Source organism: Lathamus discolor, chromosome 5 (genome assembly GCF_037157495.1).
Source record: "Lathamus discolor isolate bLatDis1 chromosome 5, bLatDis1.hap1, whole genome shotgun sequence".
Classification (NCBI taxonomy): Eukaryota; Metazoa; Chordata; class Aves; order Psittaciformes; family Psittacidae; genus Lathamus; species Lathamus discolor.
This window is the reverse complement of record NC_088888.1, coordinates 27,640,701-27,662,357: the sequence shown is the minus strand read 5'-3', so window position 1 is coordinate 27,662,357 and position 21,657 is coordinate 27,640,701. Positions and strand designations below refer to the sequence as shown.

The 21,657-nt window shown below is 43.1% G+C and overlaps 1 protein-coding gene across 9 annotated transcripts in view; it reads right to left on the bottom strand.

Annotated features, from left to right (window-relative positions):
• Positions 1–10,266: 10,266 nt before the first annotated feature.
• Positions 10,267–21,657, bottom strand: part of SMYD3 (SET and MYND domain containing 3) — a 409,224-nt gene continuing 397,833 nt past the window's right edge. For all 9 annotated transcript variants that reach the window (XM_065680130.1, XM_065680131.1, XM_065680134.1 and 6 more), the window contains 2 exons: positions 17,404–17,512; positions 10,267–10,761 (listed from right to left, as the gene is read on the bottom strand). In XM_065680130.1, the coding sequence (XP_065536202.1) occupies positions 10,660–10,761; positions 17,404–17,512 (211 nt within the window). In that variant the 3' untranslated portion in view covers positions 10,267–10,659. The remainder of the gene's footprint in view (positions 10,762–17,403; positions 17,513–21,657) is intronic.

The window sequence follows — 21,657 nt, the reverse complement described above, 5'->3', positions numbered from 1 at the left end:
CAAATGCTGACCCAGGAAAAGCTCAAGGATGGGCAAAAGTGGTCCTTCCCTAATGGATGCTTGTCTAGGGGAAAGCCCTGCATTAATTTTCATTTATGTTTATACGTGTCTCTTCTGTGGACACTTATTGCACAGGTTTGGCACTCATACTTTGCATCAGATTGCAGGTTTCACGCCAGTCAACTGGCAGCCAAATGTATGTAGCTGTGTGTGGCACACATCCATATTTCCATTTCTATCTCCTAGAGAGCCAAGTGCAACCAGACACATGGGTATGGTAGGCAGGACTCGGCTTGCTGCAGAAGGAAGTCTCACACCTCCAGCAGACCTTTGTTACTCACTTTAAAAGGTGCAGGGACTGTCCTTGTTCCTGTCTCATCTGTCCTCAACTTCATGCATTCTCTGAATGGCAGGAAACCAGGCAGATGGGAGAAAACTTGACATCTTTCTATATGTAGTTTGCCAAAAGATTAGTTGCTGATTGTATAAATAAAGCAGGAGGTAGGGGAGAACACAAGCCACCCCACTTGCTGTCTGTGCTCTGCAGACTCTCCATGCTGGTGCTGTTGGATTCTCTGTGCCATTCAGCAAACTGCCCTTGGAGCTTGCTTGAAACAAGAGTGCCCAGCAGTGCTGAAGGAGTAGCAGTGCTTTTTTACCTGCCTTGTATTTGAGCTCCTGTCCATGCATAGTGGTCCAGCTTGCTCCCATCTCTGTGTTTTAGCTGGATGCCTAGGGACACAACTATGAAGACAGTCATGACAGATGGGAGAAGATTCACAGGGTGAGCTGCCTGCTCCTAAACCATATTTGATGGAAACCTCGAGATACTCAGCAAGCAGCACCACAGGACCCAACTTGTAAACATAATTTTCTCCTCATTTCTAATGGAGGAACAATGGAAGGCATGGAAATTATGTGACTAATGAGAAAGATAAGAGTCCAGTTCCTCACCCTGCAGCTGGTAACTCTGCTGCTCATGATGCTCCTACTGGCTAGCATAGCAGGACTCACGCCTGCTCTGAGTTTCCAGAGGCTCAAAGATCATTTCTGAAGGCTATTTGTAAAGCCATTAAGATGCTGTGAAATCAACAGGAAAGCTTCTGAACAGCCTCTAAGCCTCAGTATTGCAGATTTCACATCCACCAGACTCACTTCTTTCTGCTGCCAAGGCCAAAACATTGGGACCACCAATCTTGGCTTGACAATTAGCACTGCAGTGACATGAAATGGTCTGCAGAGTGGGTCAACCACAGGAGCAAACAACATGTGCATAGTAAATAAGCCCTTAAATAAATACGCCTAGCAAGAGGGCTTCACACCTGAAATCTCTGTTGGGGATTCAATTAGTGTGAGAGTGCTGGAGCACTGAAATATTTCCTAAGCGAAAATATTTGTTTGGGACTGATTTTTCCACACAGCAATGTAACTTTGGCACTTGTGACTCATTCTATCAAAAATTTATTTACAACCCCTCTAAATAATTACTGTCCTGCTTTTATGTCCCGTTAATTGATCACTTTCCATATGCTTGCACAAAAAAACAGGCCCAAGAGGGAAGCTCCAAGGAACACTGGGGCTGTAACAGGTATGCCAAGGGATGCTTGGCACAGCACCAACATTGCTACTTCCACACCATTTTCATCTGTGCCAGCCATGGATGTGGGGCCGTAGGCCTCATCTACATAACCCCATTCAGATTAGGGTAGGGTTAGGGTTCAGAGATCCACAGAGCCTTCAGCTTCATGGACAATATGAATTCAAAATTCAAGGAAAACATGGCACTGCACCTATTTTACTCTTTCCATACTTTTTCTCATCTGGGGTAGCCAATGGTGTGCGGACACAGGCCTCATCTCCATGATGCTGCTTACTTTAGGTTTAGGGTTAGGGTTATGGTTCAGAGTTCCACACACTCTACCATTTCAGAGACACTGGGGCTGCAAAAGCCATGGCAAGGAAAACACAGCACTGGATGCACATTACTGCTTCCACACCTTTCTCATCTGGGCTAGCCTTGGATGTGGGGATGTTTAGTGTGAGGTGTCCCTGCCCATGGCAGAGGGGTTGGACCTAGATGATCTTAAGGTCCTTTCCAACCCTAACTATTCTATGATTCTATGTAGGTGTCATCTCCATGACCCTTTTCAGATTAGGTGCAAGGTTAGAGTTCAGATATCTGCAGAACCTTCAGTTCCAGGATCACTGGAGATGAAAAAGACATGTCAAGGAGAACACGCCACTGCACCAACATTACTCTTTCCATACCTTTCTCATCTGGGCCACTCAATGGTGCTGGTGACTAAGGCCTCATCTCAATGATGCTGCTTACGTTAGGGTTAGGGTTAGAGTTAAGTTTCAGAGACCTACAAAGCCTACAGCTCCAGAGACACCGGAGCTGTAAAAGGTATGTCAAGGAGAACATGGCACAGCACCAACATTAGTCCTTCCACACCTTTCTCATCTGGGTCAGCCATGGTGCTGGGATGTATGCCTCACCTGTATGATGCCACTTAAATTTTGGTTAGGGTATAGAGATCCGCAAGCCTGCATCTCCAGGGACACTGGGGCTGCAAAAAGCATGCCAAGGGGAGCTTGGCATAGCACCAGCATTACTACTTCCACACCTTATTCACCTTGGCCACATACAGTGTTGTTGCTGTCATTTTCATCTTCATATACATGATGTCATTCAACTTTCGTAAGGGAACACCTGCAGAGGAATGCAGGATCCTGAGCAGAGCAGTGTCTCTTGGGATACCGCTGTGTACAAGGTGTTTTCCAGAGGCAGGGAATCCCAGGAGAGTTCTGAGCTCTGCTGTGTGCCAGCAGACTGAATGAGATTGATGCATGTTATGTGGCTGGGACCAGAAGTGCTGGCGCTTCCGCCCTGGGCCCACTCAGGATTATACCTTGGGAGTATGGCAAACTGTGTGGGTGGTGGCACATCAGTTCTTGCGGAAGGGCATGCAGGCATCTCCTGTTAGGTGGGGGCTTGCACCAACTATCTGCACAGGCAAAGGGCAATCTCCGGCCTGACCCTCCAGCAGAATAGTGGGCACTTGTCTTAGAGCAAAGTCTGAGGCTCTAGAGGTGGCTGATGCCTTCACTCAGATGGAGCGGCACCAGGGAGAGGCAGCAGTGTAGACCTTGGGCTGCAGGAAGAGTCTAGACCTTCCTTCTGGGCAGGGACAGGCAGCAGACCTGCCTGCAGATGTGCCCATTTGGAGACCTCCTGAGTGGAGACCTCACACTCACAGAGATGTAGTCAGAGACTCAATGTTCAAGTGATGAGCAGTGTTCCTCAAGGGTTGATACTGGAACCTATCCTGCTCAACAACTTTGTCAGCACCATAGGCAGTGGGATTGAGTGCACCCTTAGCAAGTTTGCCAACGACACCAAGCTGTGCGGTTCAGTTGATACGCTGGAGGGAAGGGATGCCATCCAGAGGGTCCTTGACACACTTGAGAGGTGAGACATGAACCTCTCATGAGGCCAACTTCATGAAGTTCAACAAGACCAAGTACAAAGTCCTGCAAATCAGGGCATTCTCAACCACAACAGGCTGGGTGGAGACTGGGTTGAGAGCAGCCCTGACGAGGAGGACTTGGTGGTATTGATTGATGAGAAACTCAACATCACCCAGTGTGTGCTCACAGCCCAGAAAGCGAAGCATATCCTGGGCTGCATCAAAAGGAGCATGGCCATCAGGTCAAGGGAGGCGATTCTCCCTCTCTACTCTGGCTTCGTGAGACCCCCACCTGCAGTCCTGTGCTCAGCCCTGGGGCCCCCAACACAAGAGGAACATGGACTTTTTGGAGTGAGTCCAGAGGAGGGCCACAAAGACTATCAGAGGGTTGGAGCACCTCTCCTATGAATATAGACTGAGAGAGTTGGGCTTGTTCAGCCTGAGGAAGAATAGGCTCTGGGAAGACCTTGAAACAGTTTTCCAGTACTAAAGGGGACCTACAAGAAATCTGAAGAGGGACTTTTTACAAGGGCAGGTAGTGACAGGACAAGGGGGAATGGCTTTGAGCTGAAAGAGGGGAGATTTCAGTTAGACATTAGGAAGGAATTCTTTAATATGAGGGTGGTGAGACACTGGAACAGGTTGTGCAGTGAATGTCAATGCCCCATTCCTGGCATTGTTTGAGGACAGTTTGTACAGGGCTTTGAGCAAACTGTTCTTGTGGAAGGTGTCCCTGCCCATAGCAGGGGGTTGGAAATAGATGATCTTTAAGGTCCCTTCCAACCCAAACCATTCTATTATTCATATTAGGGTTAGGTATCATAAAGCCGAGAGCCTACAGCTCCAGGGACACTGGTGCCACAGAAGGCATGCCAGATCTTGAAGGGCTGTTCTATAGCAGAGATGATGTTAGTCTATTGATGAGCTTCACCACGACCCTGGAAAGACACATTTTGCCAAGGCTTTAGATATGAATAGTAAAATGAATAACTTTGTGGCTTGGGTGTATCACAGTCATATTCATAGATTGCATGAAGAACTCTGGGGCTGCGATGAAATGAACTTGGACAATGCCTATCTCCAGGATTTTTATTCATCTTCCTGTCTGCCAGCCATAAAGCATCCCAGACTTGGAGTCAGCTTTCCTCTGACCTTTGCAGGAAATACAAAATCAGATTTTTGTCCGGTTTTCACAAATTATGTAACAATTCCAAATCCCCAGAGGAAATATTTGGTAAGGGTGAAAAAAAAAGAAAAGTCTTTGAATTCCCTCATTACACTGACATACCATTATGTACTGGTATGTTTAGCCACAGATGTTTCAGAAATTAACTTTCCCAGCTTGTGGTAGAGCACTGCCCTTATTCAGTACTCCTATTAGCATGATGGGGGAACATCACTCTGCAGTAATGGTATTTTGATCACAGTCCTATAGAGGGTATAAGCTGGGTACAAGACAATGACACTGAAGAGAATAGAAATCCAGACACTGCCAGTACCTCACTGAAGCTGTTCTCTCCAGAATCTGATGTGACTTCGAAAAGGAAACTGAGATACAACAGGGGCCCTTGCATTCAAATAGGAAAGCAGGGCTGCCCAGGAGAAGCAGAAGCAAGCCTCCAGCACTGACTGCTCTCTTTCGCGCACTCCTCATCATCTCTGCTACTCCAATACAGACCAGTGGCTATCCCTCACCTGTATGGTCTCCATAATGCTAGGTGTGGAGGCCAGTACCTCCCTGCAGCAATGTGATGCCTGTGACTCCCCAAAGACTGCAAGAGCCTTTCTGTCCTTCACTGTGGGCTCCTGCACATGCTGCTGCCAGTGGGAGGGATGGCAGCTCTGTGATTTTGCAACACATCACTTTGGAGTCCCCAGCTTGGCAAGGAACAGCACAAGGAGCATCAGACCTCTTCTTTACCTGTTACATCACCGGATGCTCAGCACCACACCTGGCACCCATTACAACAGGAAGGCAAGACTAAAAAGGCTTCATTAAAAGGAACTTCATTAGAAGTAAAGAGGCAAGTACAACACAGAGCACAGCACAGGGCCTGGGGGAGGGGAAAAGTACAGCTTTGCTAATTTTCTCATCAGACACCTTCTCTATTACCGTCTCCTGGCTCCTGCTCTGAAAGTCAAGTGGAACTGTCAAGAGGAATCACCTGTGGTTTAAAGTGCAGTTCTCCTCCAAGAGCTATGTAAAAATGCCACCTTCCTATCTGGAGCTTCTGGGGACCAGAAACCAGAGCTGCTCAATTTGACAGGCAAAGGAAGAAAACAGTTCTCTTCCTCAGCGTCATCAGCCGTATTACACTAGCCTTTAGCTGAAACAGAGATGGAGGAGCAGGGTCCTTAGTTCCAGGTAAGGAGACCAGCAAGTGCTGTCTGCCCAAGTCCAGGAGATGGAGGGGAACTTGAAGCAAAGAAGAGGCTGCATGCTTATTCCCTTCCTCCTGTCCTGGAGGCAAGGAAATCAGAAGAGTTTGGGCTTTGTGCTGATTTAGGCATCTTTGGAGTTAAAAAGGACTCAGAAAGGATGCTTCAGCCCTTCTCTCTTGCTGTGAGCCCCATCAGAATTTGGTTAACAAGTAACTGGAGCATCTGAGACTACAGAAAAGCTTGTGTGTTTGTGTGTTTCTGTGTATGCCTGTCTCTGTAGCTACATAGAGATATATTTAAAAGAAGGTTAATTGGTCTCCTGGGTACTATAAAGAACTTGTTAGGTTCCTCTGCATGAGCAGTGACTGCATGAAGCCTAATTACTAAGCCTGAGTTACTCTTTTTGGGGGGCAGGAAGGAATCTCTAAGGTCCTTATTAAAACCTACAAAAAGTCTAAAGAATGATGGAATTAGAATTGATTTCTCCATGCGCAGTGCAAATAAAACCGTTGAACTTTCACCATGAAATACTAATGGGGGGGCATATAAGCATAGTTTACATATCACTATTGTGAGGACAAACAGAAATCACCATGTCAAATGGCAAGAACTGTAGACTTTCAGATAAGATGCACGCTTAGATGTTCTTCTAGGAAGCATTTTACAAAACAGCCATCTCAAATGTATTTTCAGGCTGATTAACTTTGTAAATCAGAAATTTTAAAGAAAAGGACTTTTGTATGGAAAATGTACATTAAAAGGAAAGAGAAAAAGAAGAAGAAAAAAAGATTAACTCTCATGTGGCTTTGGTCTGAAATATCCAAAAGCTTGGGATATTTTGACTGTTCTTAGATTTTGCTGAAGTGCCATGGATGGAGATTAGAGCTTTGTCTATGTGGAGGAGACACAGTTTAGGCAACAGCAGCTCAAAGCACTCTGCCCATGTGTGGCAACTCAGTTGGGGAGGAACTCTGAGGCAATACCTGCAATTATAACAAGAAAACACTATCATGCCATTCCACCACATGCAACCCACAATTACAGATGGCAGGACTGAAACAGAGACATTGCACATTAACTACAGCTTTGACACCAATCCGGACATGCGCATGTGGGACATGATTAATGTTGGTAAATTAACATGTCAACCAGCTGTTTGTTGCTCTTCCCCAAAAACTAAGCTGGCCAAGTACTTCTGTAATTAGTAATTTCTATAGCTTCTGTTTTGTTTGGTGAGGGGTCTCTCTGCAACACCATCACTGAGTTTGCCGCTCACAGTAACGCTTTTTTCTGTGAGAGAAGGCACTGACCCACACCCTGCTGATATCAGGCATTGCTCCAGGGCTGTTTGCAGATCTGCCACTGAACAAACATGTTGAATCACTTATCTATAGCCTATTTTTCCTCAACTGTGGCAAAATACTTGAGTAGTGGGCACGTTTTGTTGGCATAAACCCATGCGTGAGAGATGCCACACAGAGGCTGATGGACTCAAGGATGCCAAAGCTCTAAAAATTTGGTTCACTGCACTTTTCTCTCACTGTATTTCTTTTACTTTTTACCACCTCTGTTATGCAGTGCACTGCCCAGAGAGTTCTTTCTTCCAACATCTGATCAGCACGTCTTGGGGGATATGGATACAGAGAATTAAACCATGCTTATAGAAACAGCACAGTTTAGGGAACTAAATTATTTTTATTTATTTATTTTTTAGGCAGATGTTTTGTTCAACTCAAAACAATTGTTCTGAGCAAAACTGTATAATCCCTCATGCTATTTTTCCTGTGTGTTGGTACTGCTTTTCTTCCAAACACATACTGTAACACAGTTCACGTTGTTCTAAATGCAATCTAACATTGTTGATCCTGGGAGAACTTAAGGGATAGTGACAAATCAAAAGTAACTCAAAATGTATTCCTAAAACTTGAGGTGAACCCAAATGGCCTGCTGGAAGCAAGCAGCAAGCCTGCCAGCATTACAGATAACGTTGTAGTCTGCCTCTTTCTGACTCTAGCATCTTTATCTTAGCAAGCCGATACCTCCTGAAAAATTTGACAGATATTATTTGTGAAGACCAAAACATGAAGTCTGTGCAAAGACAGTTCCAGCTACTTTCAATCTGAGCAGAAAATGCAAGATTACTTGATTTGAAATAAGTGCTTATCTTACGTTCCTTCCTCGCTGGCACACTTGCTTGATATCACACTTTCAAATGACACATTTAGCTAAATCTTTTTGCAGTTACCAGCCAGATTGCCAGATTTTTTTTTTGCAGAAAATAGGCCAGAGTAGGAGCACTGGGCAAGAAAAATCTGTCTACAACAACCTCCCCTGCAGCATCAGCATCCCTGCTGGTGGTGGTAGTACATGTGAACCTCCAAGGGAAACTGCTCAGTAAATGATTGAAACCAATCAGAAAACTTGAGTCTTTCCTTGATCAAGCTGAAAGAAATGCAAGTTTTGCATCAGCAGTAATGAATATCAAGTAAGGAATCATACCCCCATACTAAGGAGTCTCCGCAGACCAGCCCAGAGTAGAAGTCCAGCCAGGGTAGGGCAATGCAGCAGTACCCTCAGGACCCTGAGCCAGAAACCTGAGACGCAGATCAATCTCGGGCCAGTTTGGTTTCTTGCATTGCTCAGTGGGCTGTGAATCAATTTCCTACAGCCCTATGTGCGTGGCAGGACACTTGCTGTCCTGACACACTGCAGCCAACATAGCACACTCTTTCTCCATTTTGGACAGTTGTTGAACTGTCTTACTTGTATATATTCTCTAAACATCTGCTATAGACCACTGCTGGAGAGAAAATACCAACATAGGTAGATCCTTCAGCTTGGTGTAATTTGGTCTTTCTCATCTGACATCTGGTGACCCTGCCCACTTTTCCCTGCTATTCCATTTGGAGAGTTGAGGTGTCCTTGTACCAGAAGCTCCAGTAAACAGTGCTGCAGTTCATAAATACATTCACAGATGTATGAACTCGTCTGTATGCACAAGAGCTGCGAGCTGTACATGCTGCATAAACTAATGTATCATCACCTTTTATTCTGAAGCTCCTCCTATTTGCAGATCTTAGTATCAGGTATGTAATCGTGAGATAACATAAGCAAACTCTTTAAGCAAAAGCACATAAAATCTAATATACAGGTGCCCCTTTAAAACCAGAAAATAGCTCTTGAAGACTGGGTATAAAACCAGAAAATAGCTCTTGAAGACTGGGTACCCCTCACATTTTCTGTTTGCACATCAGTGATGCCATTACTTTGTCAGAAATCCCAATAAATACAAAAACCTGACCTTTACCCCCAGATAATTGCCTTTTCATAATAGCAAGAAGACCCAACCAAGCGGTGAATTTCTGTGAGGATTACTGAGCTTCTTGGGTGGCTGATATGACTTGGCCTCTGGCATCAAGCCATTCTATGTACTCTAGAAATGTACTGCATTTCATAGGTTATTGCTTGCATGTTACTGCTGGGCAAGTGAACGCTCCATATGCTGGAACAAATTCAAGCACCTTGAAAGGAGATATCTTTCTGAGCATTGGCATTCATGTTAATGGCTATAAATTATGCTCAGAGTGTTAATTTTCTTTTTAAATGTTTCCTCATCTTGTAATAATTAATGGTGTCAAGTTACTGGTGTGAAAAAAGCCTGACTTTACAACAACGATGGATTAATGAAATAACAGTCATGGCTGGAGTAGTAGCAATAAATTGTTAGAGAGGAGTAACACACCTGAAGTGATACTTTCAAAGGCCTTAAATTATTCAGGTTTCAATGTTCCTCATAAATATTTGGCTTTTGTTAACATTTGTTTCTCTGTTAAAAATGGAAGTCATCAGCTCTGGCAAGAATAACTCTCTCAGAGATGAGTGTGGGAAAATGGGTCACCCACACTTTTCAGACATCTTTCTCTCCCCCAGGGATGACCTCCCAGTTCAGCGGTCACCTGTAGGTCTTAGAACTTGACTGTCTGGGGAAGTGAAATCCAAACCCCACAGGCTCAGAAAGGTCTAGAGAGCATAACACTGAACTAACAGGTCCAAATCTCTTTTTAAAACTGGTATGAAGCAAGAAACTCTTGTAGCAGTCAAAACAGGGACAAAACAGAGTAAGCCGTTTCAACTCCACATAGATGCACTTTTGGTTAAATTTTTTGTTGAGTCCATTTTATATATTATAAAAACATTATATATAATATATAATTAATATATGTCATATTTATATATTAAAACAATACCATAACATCTGAAATGCAAGAAAAGTGGCAGAACCCTGAAATATTTGGAGGGAAGAAAATCTCATTTAGAACATTGAGAAACTTATTTAATGTCAAAGAGCACTGGTTCAGCCTTTTGGAAACCAAACCGAAAGGCAAGGGGAAAAGAAAAAAAATATTCTCTCTGCTTATAATGTGTCTGACATGAGATCCTTTATTGCAGGCATAAACCGGTATAAAAAAGTGACTGCTGATATCAATGGAATTGCATTACTTCATACCTCTGATGATGACTCTATGGATTCCCCAATATTTATTATCAATTAAATTAGCTGTTGTAAATTGATAATTAGGTATTGTCAATTAGATTGTTTAGTAGGAAAAAAAATCCTTAGAAAATTCCTGATATTCCTCCAAACATCAATCACACTGCAAAACTAACAAATACTAAACATTTTTGTAAAGCAAGTAGGACATAATGAAAAAAAGGCAAAATAATCAAGAAGCTTCCTAATGCAATAAAAAGCATTTGATTTCCTTTGTCCTTGAATATCTTTTTTTTTCCAGACTAGATGCTATCTTCACTGTATTCTCATGATGGCCTCACACTGTTCCTTTATCTCCATCAAGGCTTGCATCAGGCTGTGATCTGTCCCATGGGTCACCTTCATAATATTATAGGCCTTGAGAAGAGAACAGAAAGGGACACATTAGTTATTGTGCTGAACATACAAAGTGGTTGGTCCTTGCAGAAGGGTAGGGATATAGGTACTGGTCCTCAATTGGTTGGCAGTGGGGGCTTGAATGCATGGCATAGTAGGAATAGGAGTGAAGCATCCCAAAGTGCATAATGATTTCTCCCTGACAAAGAAGGAGGTACTGATACATTATTCTTAGGTGTTAAAGCCCACTAGTATGTTGCACAGATGGAATGTCTGGAATAGTAAAAGAAGATATTTTGCACTGAGGCACAAAGGCCATTTTAAGATTGGTCAACTACAGCACCCAAGGTTTTGATACATTATTTAAAAGATAACTGTGAAGTCCATCATGTTAATAGCCTCGAAGTCCTGTAAATAGAAATGCATTAATGCTTAACCAATGGAATAAAGTGCCTTAACTGTATCAGGAGAAACGATGCATAGCATCAAACAAATGAGTACACTAATAGTTACACTATAAAAGGCATGCAGGGGAATGGGTCTTTGCTACTTTTCCCAGAGATTATTTTCTCTGTGTGTTTGTCATTTTCTATTGCTAGGCCAATTTATGCTTGCTGATTCCCTCACACAGATATGTCTGAAATGCTGTTTGCCTAGTTTGTGTTTAGATCATCACTTTTCATACGACATTTCTGCTTCTTCCTTCTATTAAATTCCTCCTGCAAAAAGAGAAGTACCAGATGGAAATGGATTTGGCACTTCTGAAGAAAAAAACAAACCCAAGGGACTAGAAGTGTACTGGTAGGAGAAAACACATCAGAGAGATTTCTCATTCCAAACTGAGTAATTGTCAATAACAAAATGCAGCCTGGGTTTCAAGGAGTTCCCGGTCCAGTCAGCTGACGAAATTCAGCTAAATCAGCTTCGGACTGCAGAAAAAGGATGTTTTTGGAAACAAAAGTTGAGGCAGTGGCCTTATTTAAGTTGGAAAGACAAAAATAAAAATAAATACATTCTTTGGTCAAACAAATGAAAGCTTCCACATTCTAGAGACTGGCAAGCATATGGAAAATATAACACAGTTTATTTTGCTTCAAATTAGCTAATTCTTAAACAAAAAGAGGGAGGCAGCAAAAGACTGAAAGAACAAGCTGAAATGGCAGTCAAAACAAATCAGAGTGTGCATGGAGCTCTAAAAAGAGTCAAATATGTTCTAAGCTCCCACAATGCACTACTACTAAAGGATAAAATACTCAGTTAAACTAACAGAACAATGGAAATGTTTTCATCACCATTAGAAATGCCTAAAAAATTAGGAAATCGAAATTTTTGTCTATTTCTATTTTAGCAGAAATACAAAGCTGGTCATGTTTTTGAAAAATGTCTACAACTGTCATAATTACACTTCCTGAAAACACTACCTAAATTGTTCTTGGTGTTCTGCTTTTCCTAATTTAACATACTGGAGAAATGTAAAGAATAGATCATAGAAGCAATTCAACATAGTGGAGTGTGAGGTATTAAGCAGTACAAGAGGGTCTGGGTTTTTTTTAATAAGTAGTTGAATAACACTTGTGTGGTGTAGGAATCCCTGGATGGTGCAGACCAGGATAGTTGCAAGAGGAATCCTGTGCATGTTGCAGTGCAGCAACACATAGCTGCACCCATGCTAACTAGGAAGGAGCAGGATCACCCTAGAGCAAAGTGGCAAGGTGAATTGGCTATGGATTCGGACACACTTGGTGCAGAGCCTTTTTGTATGCCCTGGCCAAGAAGGCTGATGGATTTATTGTGAATGATGTATGCTAAGCGCTGTGCATCTGGCTACACGTGAGTCAGAGTCCCGAGGCAGCTGACCTTGATCTTCACCCTACCTATGGGACAGAGGTCAGGCATTTAGTGATGAACCTGGACCTGCATCACCCTGATGAACAGCCAGAGATGTTCATATTGATATGCTTCAGGTAAAAGGAAAAAAAATCCTTAATATCACACCTAATTTTGGGATAATGCTACTACTGCTGACTTATCTGTCACCTGCAACATTTCCTTTCCATTTCCTTTCTTTTCTCAGGATGGTAGATAAATGCACCCAGTCTTTATCCTTTTGTTTCCTCAGGGAGAAAATCATGTAATACACACACCAGTAGGAGTCAAAACCAGCTGCACAGACGTTATAACAATGACTTCTGTAGTTCCCAGTTTAAACTGGCATCAAGTTATGAAGCTGGTTTTGCAAAGTTTGGTGCAAAACTGGGGATAATTCACTTCCAAAACAAGGAAGCGTTTTACTGGGCAGAAGCAAGAACATGCAGGCTCTCTAAACACTCCCCTGCTCTCCTAAATTGCACAGCTAACCAGCAGAGTTGAGGCTGAGCAGTCTTGTGGTCTGTGTGGTCTTCCTCTCAGCAAAAAGAGCAAAACTAACTATGAAAAACTATAGTAATCGCAAGACAGCAACACAGGCCACAATATCATAAACCACATACATACTGTCTCCCAGAAGAATGTAAAACCCATTAGATTAGTGGTATGGCTGTTGTTCTATGAATCTTGCAAATGAAGTGCAGCACAGTCATTTATGCCTGATTTGCATGGGGATGGGTGGGAATGCCCATCACCACAGCTGCAGGGAACTGTGATCAGAGGCAGGACGGCTCCACTCCATCCCAAGGAAAGCAGAAAGCAAATGGCTACACACCAAAACAGCATGAAATGAAGGCTCGCATTTCAGAGGGAGTATCTGTGGTTTTCCATCTCTCTTGACTGAAGGGGACACTTGTTAAAGCAGGCATAGGAAAACAAAAAATATCACAATTGCTATCAACCACAGCTGGTAATTCGGCATTTGAAGCAAACACCCAGAGAACGAGGATTTCTTCAGTGTTGCTCTGAAACCTGGGAGGGATTTTACCCCAATTTCTGTGCCTTTTGCCTCCACACCAGAGATTACAGCAAAAAGGGAGGTGATACTGTACTTGTTGCAGGCCTTCATGAGACAGGGCCATACCCATCAGCCTGTGTGAGGGCAAAGGTGCTCCTGGGACTGTGCCAGCAAGTGCAGGGTCTGCAGAGGAAACTGGCCAGTGTCACATGTGTGCATATCCTCCTGCCTGCCATCCTCTGTCCCCCACAGCCATTGCTCAACGGCTGGGCACCACTGCCCTGCTCAGGAAAGGGCAGAGGTGGGCTCGGGCAGCCACCACCACCACAGCCCAGAGGACCGAACAGCAGCAAGACACACTGCAGCACTCATCAGCTTGCTCTGAGGAAGCAATACTCAGAAACTAAGTCTTCTCCTTGAATTCAAGCCTTCCCCACTGCATCCTGCCTTTTCTTCTAAACCGAGTCCAGCTCCACACAGGTTACTGGCAACCAAACAGGTGAGCTTACAGCAACTGAAGGTGCACTGAAGGTAACATGTGACACCTAGCAAACATTTATGCTATGTGAGTGCCCCTCAGGACAAATCCAGACACTTGCTAGGGGCTCCTATGAGCTCAGGAGACGCAGACCTGCCCTGAGCTCCACAGGACTGCTGCTTCCCAGTTGAGAAGCTTTTGTCTTCACAAGGCAGCCTATTGCAATTTTTGTTATTGCCACTTTTTACAGTTGTTCCAGGTTATTTAAATTAGGTTTGTCAGACAGCTCCGGTCTTTTGCTGACAAAGGTTTTCCTGATCTATAATTCTGTTTGTCTTCCCACCATTTTATCTTTCATAAACAGATGTATATAAATTTGGAAATTGGTTGTACAATCAACCAACGGCTACCTTCAGGTTTTATTCCAGAAGTAGAGTGTTGCCTCTCTCCAGCACTTCTATTTTCAAAACCTGTCACATTAGATTCTGCAGGGCCTAATATACTTCAGGGCATGATTTCTTTTTAATGGGTAACATAAAGCCCTTCACATTATTTAAGCCTTCTTTGGGGATGCAGAGCAGAAAGCTAAACCCACAGGGCACTAGGGGTAAGGATGATATGACAGTGATATGATAGTGATAGTATACGATGGGTGGAACAGAGAACAGGATTACAGCTGCAGAGCAGTGTATGAAGATCTGCTGGGTTTAACAGACAGCTTCTGTGCATCTGATGCAGAGAGGCTGTCAATCCCCAGCAGCTCTGGGTCTGTGCCTGATTAAACGAGATTTATATGTGAGGTGAATTTCACTCAGATCTCAATTCCTCTGCACCTTCCACATCCTTCTCCTTAATGCCACAATGAAATTAGTCTGACGAGGGTTCCAACAGGGTGCTATTCAGTGTCAGAGTGTATTAAGAAGAGTAATGAAGCAGAGAAGGTAATGGAGTTTCTGCTCTGAGCATGTGGCATGCTCTGTTGACACATCTAATCACAAAGGGCCAAACTGTGTTCTCATATAACTCTAGGACATTATCTGAATTATATTAGGAATCACATCCTTTACTCACAACAAACTGGGAATTATATATTGCTCTAATTTGTTCCAGTGTAGACAGCAATGAAGTGAATCAGTTTCCTATCTCATCCAAAGAAATGTTGTGTCCTATGCCTACAAGATGCATGGAGAAACAGGATGACAAGAAGTCTTTCCTCCATTCAGCTGCGCTTCCAGAGAGTGGGAGTTCAGTCTCTCTCTGTCTCACAAATGTGGCTGAAAGGGGGAGGCTGAAATAGGCAAAACCACAACAGGATTAAATTATAAATGGTTCTGCATCTTAGCTGTAGAGCACTTACATTAGAGTCCTTGTGGACCACTAATGGCTTTCAACCACAGTTAGAGATGCACTGAGGTATGGCATAGAATAGTGAGCAGCACGTTATTCTTCCTTTTCAGCGAAAGAGGAGATCACAGGCTTGAAAAAAGTTTTGTGTTAGGCATTGCTCAGTACCCACAGGATGATACAGCAGCAATCTGGCTTGTAATGGGCAACTTCTTCACTAAAAACATACAAAACCCCACCACAACTTCCACCTTCACTGATAAGCAGTATTCAGATGTCTCTAGGGGAATTCACTCTACTTTAATTTAATGTAGTATCCTATTAAAAATGCAATTAGAAGACAACTTGTTGATATATTGCAGCAGTATCAATGAAACTAGAAGCTCTTCTAACTGGGGTCTCATTCCAGCTGTTAAGAAGGAAAGTCTGAATGTTTATAAACATTATGGGGGAAATAGCAGACCAGATTACCTTGCACATGACAGATATATGACTTACTTCCAAATAATGCATGGAAAATAGAATTGATTATTCTTCCATCTGGTTTTTAATGATCAGAATTGGACATAATTTAAGTTAAATATATGAAGTGAAAGTTTAAGTCACCAAGACTTAGCAAGACTGGCATCATATTAAACACTAATTTATTATTTCAACAGGTGGAAATTATAAGCTATTCAGTTTGAATAATTAATCAGAAGTTAAAACCGAATAGATACAGGGGTTGAAAAAGTAAGCACAACATACTAAGTTACTTAGACAGTCATGACTGATACTAACTTTATAGGCGATCCAGGCAGGAGTAAAACCCACTTCTCCTCCTATCTCCAGTGCAGACACCCAGCCCCTTCTATCCCAAGCGGCTGCTCTAACTCTTTACCAAAAAGATTAGCTCTTCATATTGTATGGACATTAGACAAAGGGAACATACAGCCAACTTCTGCACCTCTTTGAAATGCTGACTGGGACCTGCTCCTGCCCAGCAGGAACAGGCAAGTAGCTGGGCCAGGTGGCTTTCTGCAGCACCCAGCAAAATCAATGTCAACGAAGGCTGTGCCAGGCATTGGAGATGGGCCGAAAGATGAGAGGGGTACTACACACAGTACGTACTGTCTTCAGGCCAAGCTGACCACAGGCCAATCAATAACATAAGGGAATAAGTGTAAGACCTCTTTGGGGGGAATTTGAGGCAGCACATCTTCCAGGTGGAAGAAAAACACCCTAGCAGTGAATAAGGGCTGAAGATGGGCAGCGAGTGACAGCCTACATCCTGAGGACGTGTTGCACATGGAAGGGGATTTTTCAATATATTTAAGATGATACTAACAGCAATAAAATGGCAGGACAATTAAGAGCCTCAGGTAGGAGAAAATTAATATAAAAGTCAGCTCAGTTACAAGACGGATGGCTTAAAGCTGAAATGTAACTACCAAAGCACCAGCTTCAAAAACAGAACAAAGAGAAAGATGATGAATGATATAGGAATAGGAGGGATCAAGAAGCATGCCTGCTGATTTGAGTGTGGCTCACAATAAAATACAGGCATTAAAGACAAAGTTCTCCAATCTGATATCACAGAACCTTGATAGGGAATAAGGAGGGTAGAATCTGCAGCTCTGCTCCTGTTGTAATTTCAGTGCTCCCAGATCCATTTTGCTATGGTAAGAAAGAGGGTTTGAGGCACTAAGATATTTTTATCTCTTCAGATCTAATACTAATTTGTCATCCAGGCACCTCTGAGCTATCAAACTGTAATTAACAGTGACTGATACTGGAGGAAGTCAGTGCCTGAAACGCTGAGCAACAGTGACCCATCACCACACTCAGCTGCAGCCTGGGGAAACACCACTGATGGAAAAAGCAGTGAGACACAGAGCAGAAGGTGGGGGGGATACACATGGCAGGTTTGGCGGAAGCGAGGGAAGGGGACAGAGAAAAAACAGTTCACAACACTGACCTGCTTCAAGGTCTCCAGCGCTTGAGGAAACATGTCTTGACTGTACTGCAGTTTGCCCACTCTCATCAGCTGGACAGCCCTCAGCGGATGGAAACCAGGATAATACAGACTGCAGAGAAAAGGATGAAAAATATGTCACTGTCAGTTCTCACCTTCACAGTCACTGCCTCTGCAGAGAGCTATTAGGGTGGGACAGCAAAGTTACTGTGAATGTTAATAAGGTACTCAGAGAAAATTAGCTGCACTACTGAGAAGCATGAAATACTGAGGGGAATTAGCAAACTATTACTCTCCATCTCAGAGGAATGCCTTTAGCATTATCCTGTTAGAAACTGACGGGAGTGGGATTATTTAATTCGCTACTGTTAGATAATACAATAGCATTTACTGTACTTAGTGCTGCAAACACAGTTTGTTCACAATCTCATATCCTGTTAGAAACTGACGGGAGTGGGATTATTTAATTCGCTACTGTTAGATAATACAATAGCATTTACTGTACTTAGTGCTGCAAACACAGTTTGTTCACAATCTCATGTCTCTGGAGAGGTACAATTTTAAGAAGAAGCTTCAGCATGGAACCCAGTCATGGATCCTCCAAGATGAAGGAGAGGGACTGCAGGGAAAGCAGGTATGTAAGACAGAAGCCACTGTTTCTGAAGGTTTGCTTGCTGCTCCCTGTTGCAGAAAGAGCCGTCACTGCATGTCCATCTCAAACTTGGCTTGTGCACCTAGGCAAGATATCTGCTAGTGTGAGGATACACTCCTGTTCTTAATTTCACAGAAGCAGAGGTTTTCCATCAGCCTCATTGGAGTTAATAAAAACAGAACTATGCCTTTTTTTTTTTTTTTTTCTTCTAGGAAGTAGACAGAGAGCAATGCCATCATTAATTCCTCTCGAGATCTCTTGAAATTATGCTTTCATGGTGGCCACAACACCTGGATCTCACCATCCCCCTGGACATGGAGAGCACAGCATCTTGGGAGAGCAATCTGGGGCCTGCAGAAAGCCATGGATGTGACTTCCCTGGAACTGGCCAGTAGGAAATGTGAGGGGAAGGTGCATTTTATTTCCTCAAGTACACTAGCAACATGCTTAAGGAGCGTCTAAAAAACCCACAAAATTTGTCAAAATTACAAGAAGAAGAGCCAGTAAGCTTTCCAAAATCTACTCGTTGGAGAACGTATTTTATGTTTGCACCAAACCTGTGATCATTGGACTTCAGGGGAATTGCAAATGAATGGTACCGCTGCGGTCAGAAAGACACTTAACTGTGCATGTGTATGGTTAAATACACGCTAAGACATCAAACCATGTAAATCTGTACACTGTATAGGAATCTTCTGATAAGTCTGCATGCAAATTAATTAGCTCTTCGTTCTCCATTATTTTTCACTAATGAAAATGCAAGCACAATTAAATACAAGTAATTGTCTAAATGGCAGTGTATCTGGCAGCCCTTACAAATCTCAAATGAAGATGTGTAAACATCCTGGAAATTGTTTTCACACCTAAAACCCCCTTCTCTGCTGATCTCATGCAGCTTCAGTGAGGACATACAGAAACACATGGGAAGCATGTCTGGCAGGATCTCATGAGCTCTTAATCTGCCAAAGCCTCTCCTGAAGCAAGAAACCAGCTCCTCAATGAGAATAATCCATGCTGAATCGCCACAAGTACCACCTGTTCAGACCCATTGTGGGCTGCAGTTCAAAAAGGTTGGAGAGCCAGCAGACAAGAGAAAACTGATAGCACTTATCTCAGTCCAAACTGACCACTCAGGAACTTCAAGGATCTGGTTAAACAAACACTGGAAAATTATTGGGTTTATTTTTAGGTTTTGTTTCTGGTTATGATCAATTAACATGATGCTATTTGCTACTAGTGAAATAGGGAGAACATGGAACTAAGTCAGACATTTTGGTGTGAATCAGTGAAACAGCACTAACGTGGCACAAATGGGAGTAGCGAGCACATGCACAACTTTGTAAAACCTGAAAAAAAAACCGATGCCCCCACAATTGTGTACTTCTGCTCTCATCTCTGACTACCAAAAATGAAGGAGTAAAAAAAGTCATTCTCTCTCCTCTATGACACTGAAATGCCAGCGTGCATGGGGCAAGGATCACAGCCATGGGAGAAGGAGCCAGGAAAGCAGAGTTTTGCATGAAATGATAACTCATATTTGCAGCCCCCGCTAGACTGTCTGTGCTGTATCCTGATAGCTCTGATTCTTTTCCAGCCACTCCTTCACAGCCTTTTCACATCTCCTTTGTTTCATACCTTTACCTTTCATCCTTTCAACCACCTATTTAATGTCTCTCCTTTTGCTCTTCCTCCTGAATAACCAGCTCCTTTCAAAATACCAACTTAAACAGAGGACTTGGGTCCTGCCTCACCCGCAATCACCTCAGGGATGGCAGCTCACATAGACAAATCCAGGCTATGCTTTAGTTTAGCAATGTGGTGCCTGCGAAACTTCACACATGGCCATCAGAATTCAGAATCTGGCCTCCCATGCAAACAGGTTTCTTTCTATAGATCATACATTCACTTGCAATTGATGAAGATTCAGGAATGTATATTACATTACACAAGACCAGAGAAAACCGGTTGTGATTTAGCAGTGTCAGGTACTCGGCCCAGACTGACAGCTATAAACTAAAGCAAGTGAAAATTTAAGATGAGGACACAGGAGGAATAAGTGTGAAACAACGAACCTTTTGCTCATAAATATTTACAAAGCTGTTTTACTGAGCTGATTTATGTTCTGATCTTATGCATGTACATAGTTACATTTTGCAAGCCTTAAAACTGACATTTCAGACAACTGATTATTATCATACTCTGGAATAAATCTATTAAAGCATTGGAACACCTTTTGTGGAAGCACATCCAATGAGTGAGTTTACCAGAGAAATACAGACAGCTTGCAGATCTTCTGGGAAAAGTGTAAGTGGGAAAAATGCTGCTGGCTTCTTCCAGGCATCCCTAGGATTCAGTATTATGAAGAACTGGCATGGCAGAAAGAACTAAGAAGCAGTGGCAGGTACTTGTGAGACAATTTATTATCCCCACACATTGCTCTGAACCAAACAAAGTGGATAAATTTAAGAATAAGGAAGACACTTACCAGCCAAAGAACTGGTACCTTACGACTGTCAACAAAAGACTATGACAGCTATAGAGAAATAGATGCTGTAAAACATGTTACAGCTTGGGAAGAGTAGGATTTCTATCTGAAAAGGATTTTACGAGATTTACCAGGGCCTGAGGGGCAGGAAGGAGAACAGTAACATACTGAAAGCTCAAATAAAGATAGTTGTGTGATGTTTCCTGGCCCTTGGCACTGATCAGTGCTCAGTAGTTAACTTGCAAAGAAGGATTAAACAGAATACAACAGCTAACAAGTAAAGCTGCACTGTAAACAAGAGGACTGGAGGAAGCTGAGAAAAATTTGTACATTTTGCATCATGTCTTCTGCTTATATAAGGCAGCACAGCTTTGTTCTCATTTATGACAAACAGCAGCCATGCTGGCCTGTCCCTCCAGCCTGCCCTGCCTATGGATGGGTCTCCACAGTTTGATGTCCTCTGCAAACCTCACAGAGGGCCTTCTGTTGCCTCCTCCAGGTCATAGATAAAGATGTTAAACAGGACAAGTCCCAGGTCTACCTCCCTGCAGTACCCCACTGTTACTGGCATCCAAACAGGGTATGACCCAACAGCCATGTTCTCTCACACCCACCACCCAACCAGTTTTTTACCTCTCTACCCACCTGGACTGTAACTTCCCAACTTGGATGTTAATTCCCTGGTGTTCTTGACCTTGCAAAGATAATAGTGAGCAAGCTGGCCAGCTCTCTCAATGCCTTTGCTGGAGGTGACCATTGGGTCTGATGGATTTGTAGGGGTCACACTCTCAGGTAATCCCTGGCTCAACCTTTATTTTGAGGTGTGACTTAGTAGGTGAACACTGAGGCAGAGAAGGCACTGTTAAGCTTACTATTCAAAACCTGAAATGACAGCTATTTGCTAGTCTCCAGGTAGCTTGTACCAATGTTCCACTGTTCCAGGCACCAGCAGATCCTGCTTTTCATTCACAAAACACAAGGGTACCAATTTTCACTAGGCAAAGATATGGCTCATACTCTGTAATGCAATAGCTGCTTCTAATACGCCATGAAATAAATAGCTCATATCTGAAATTCAGCCACAAGGTTTGCCTTGATTAACCCCAGAACAGTCACTGGT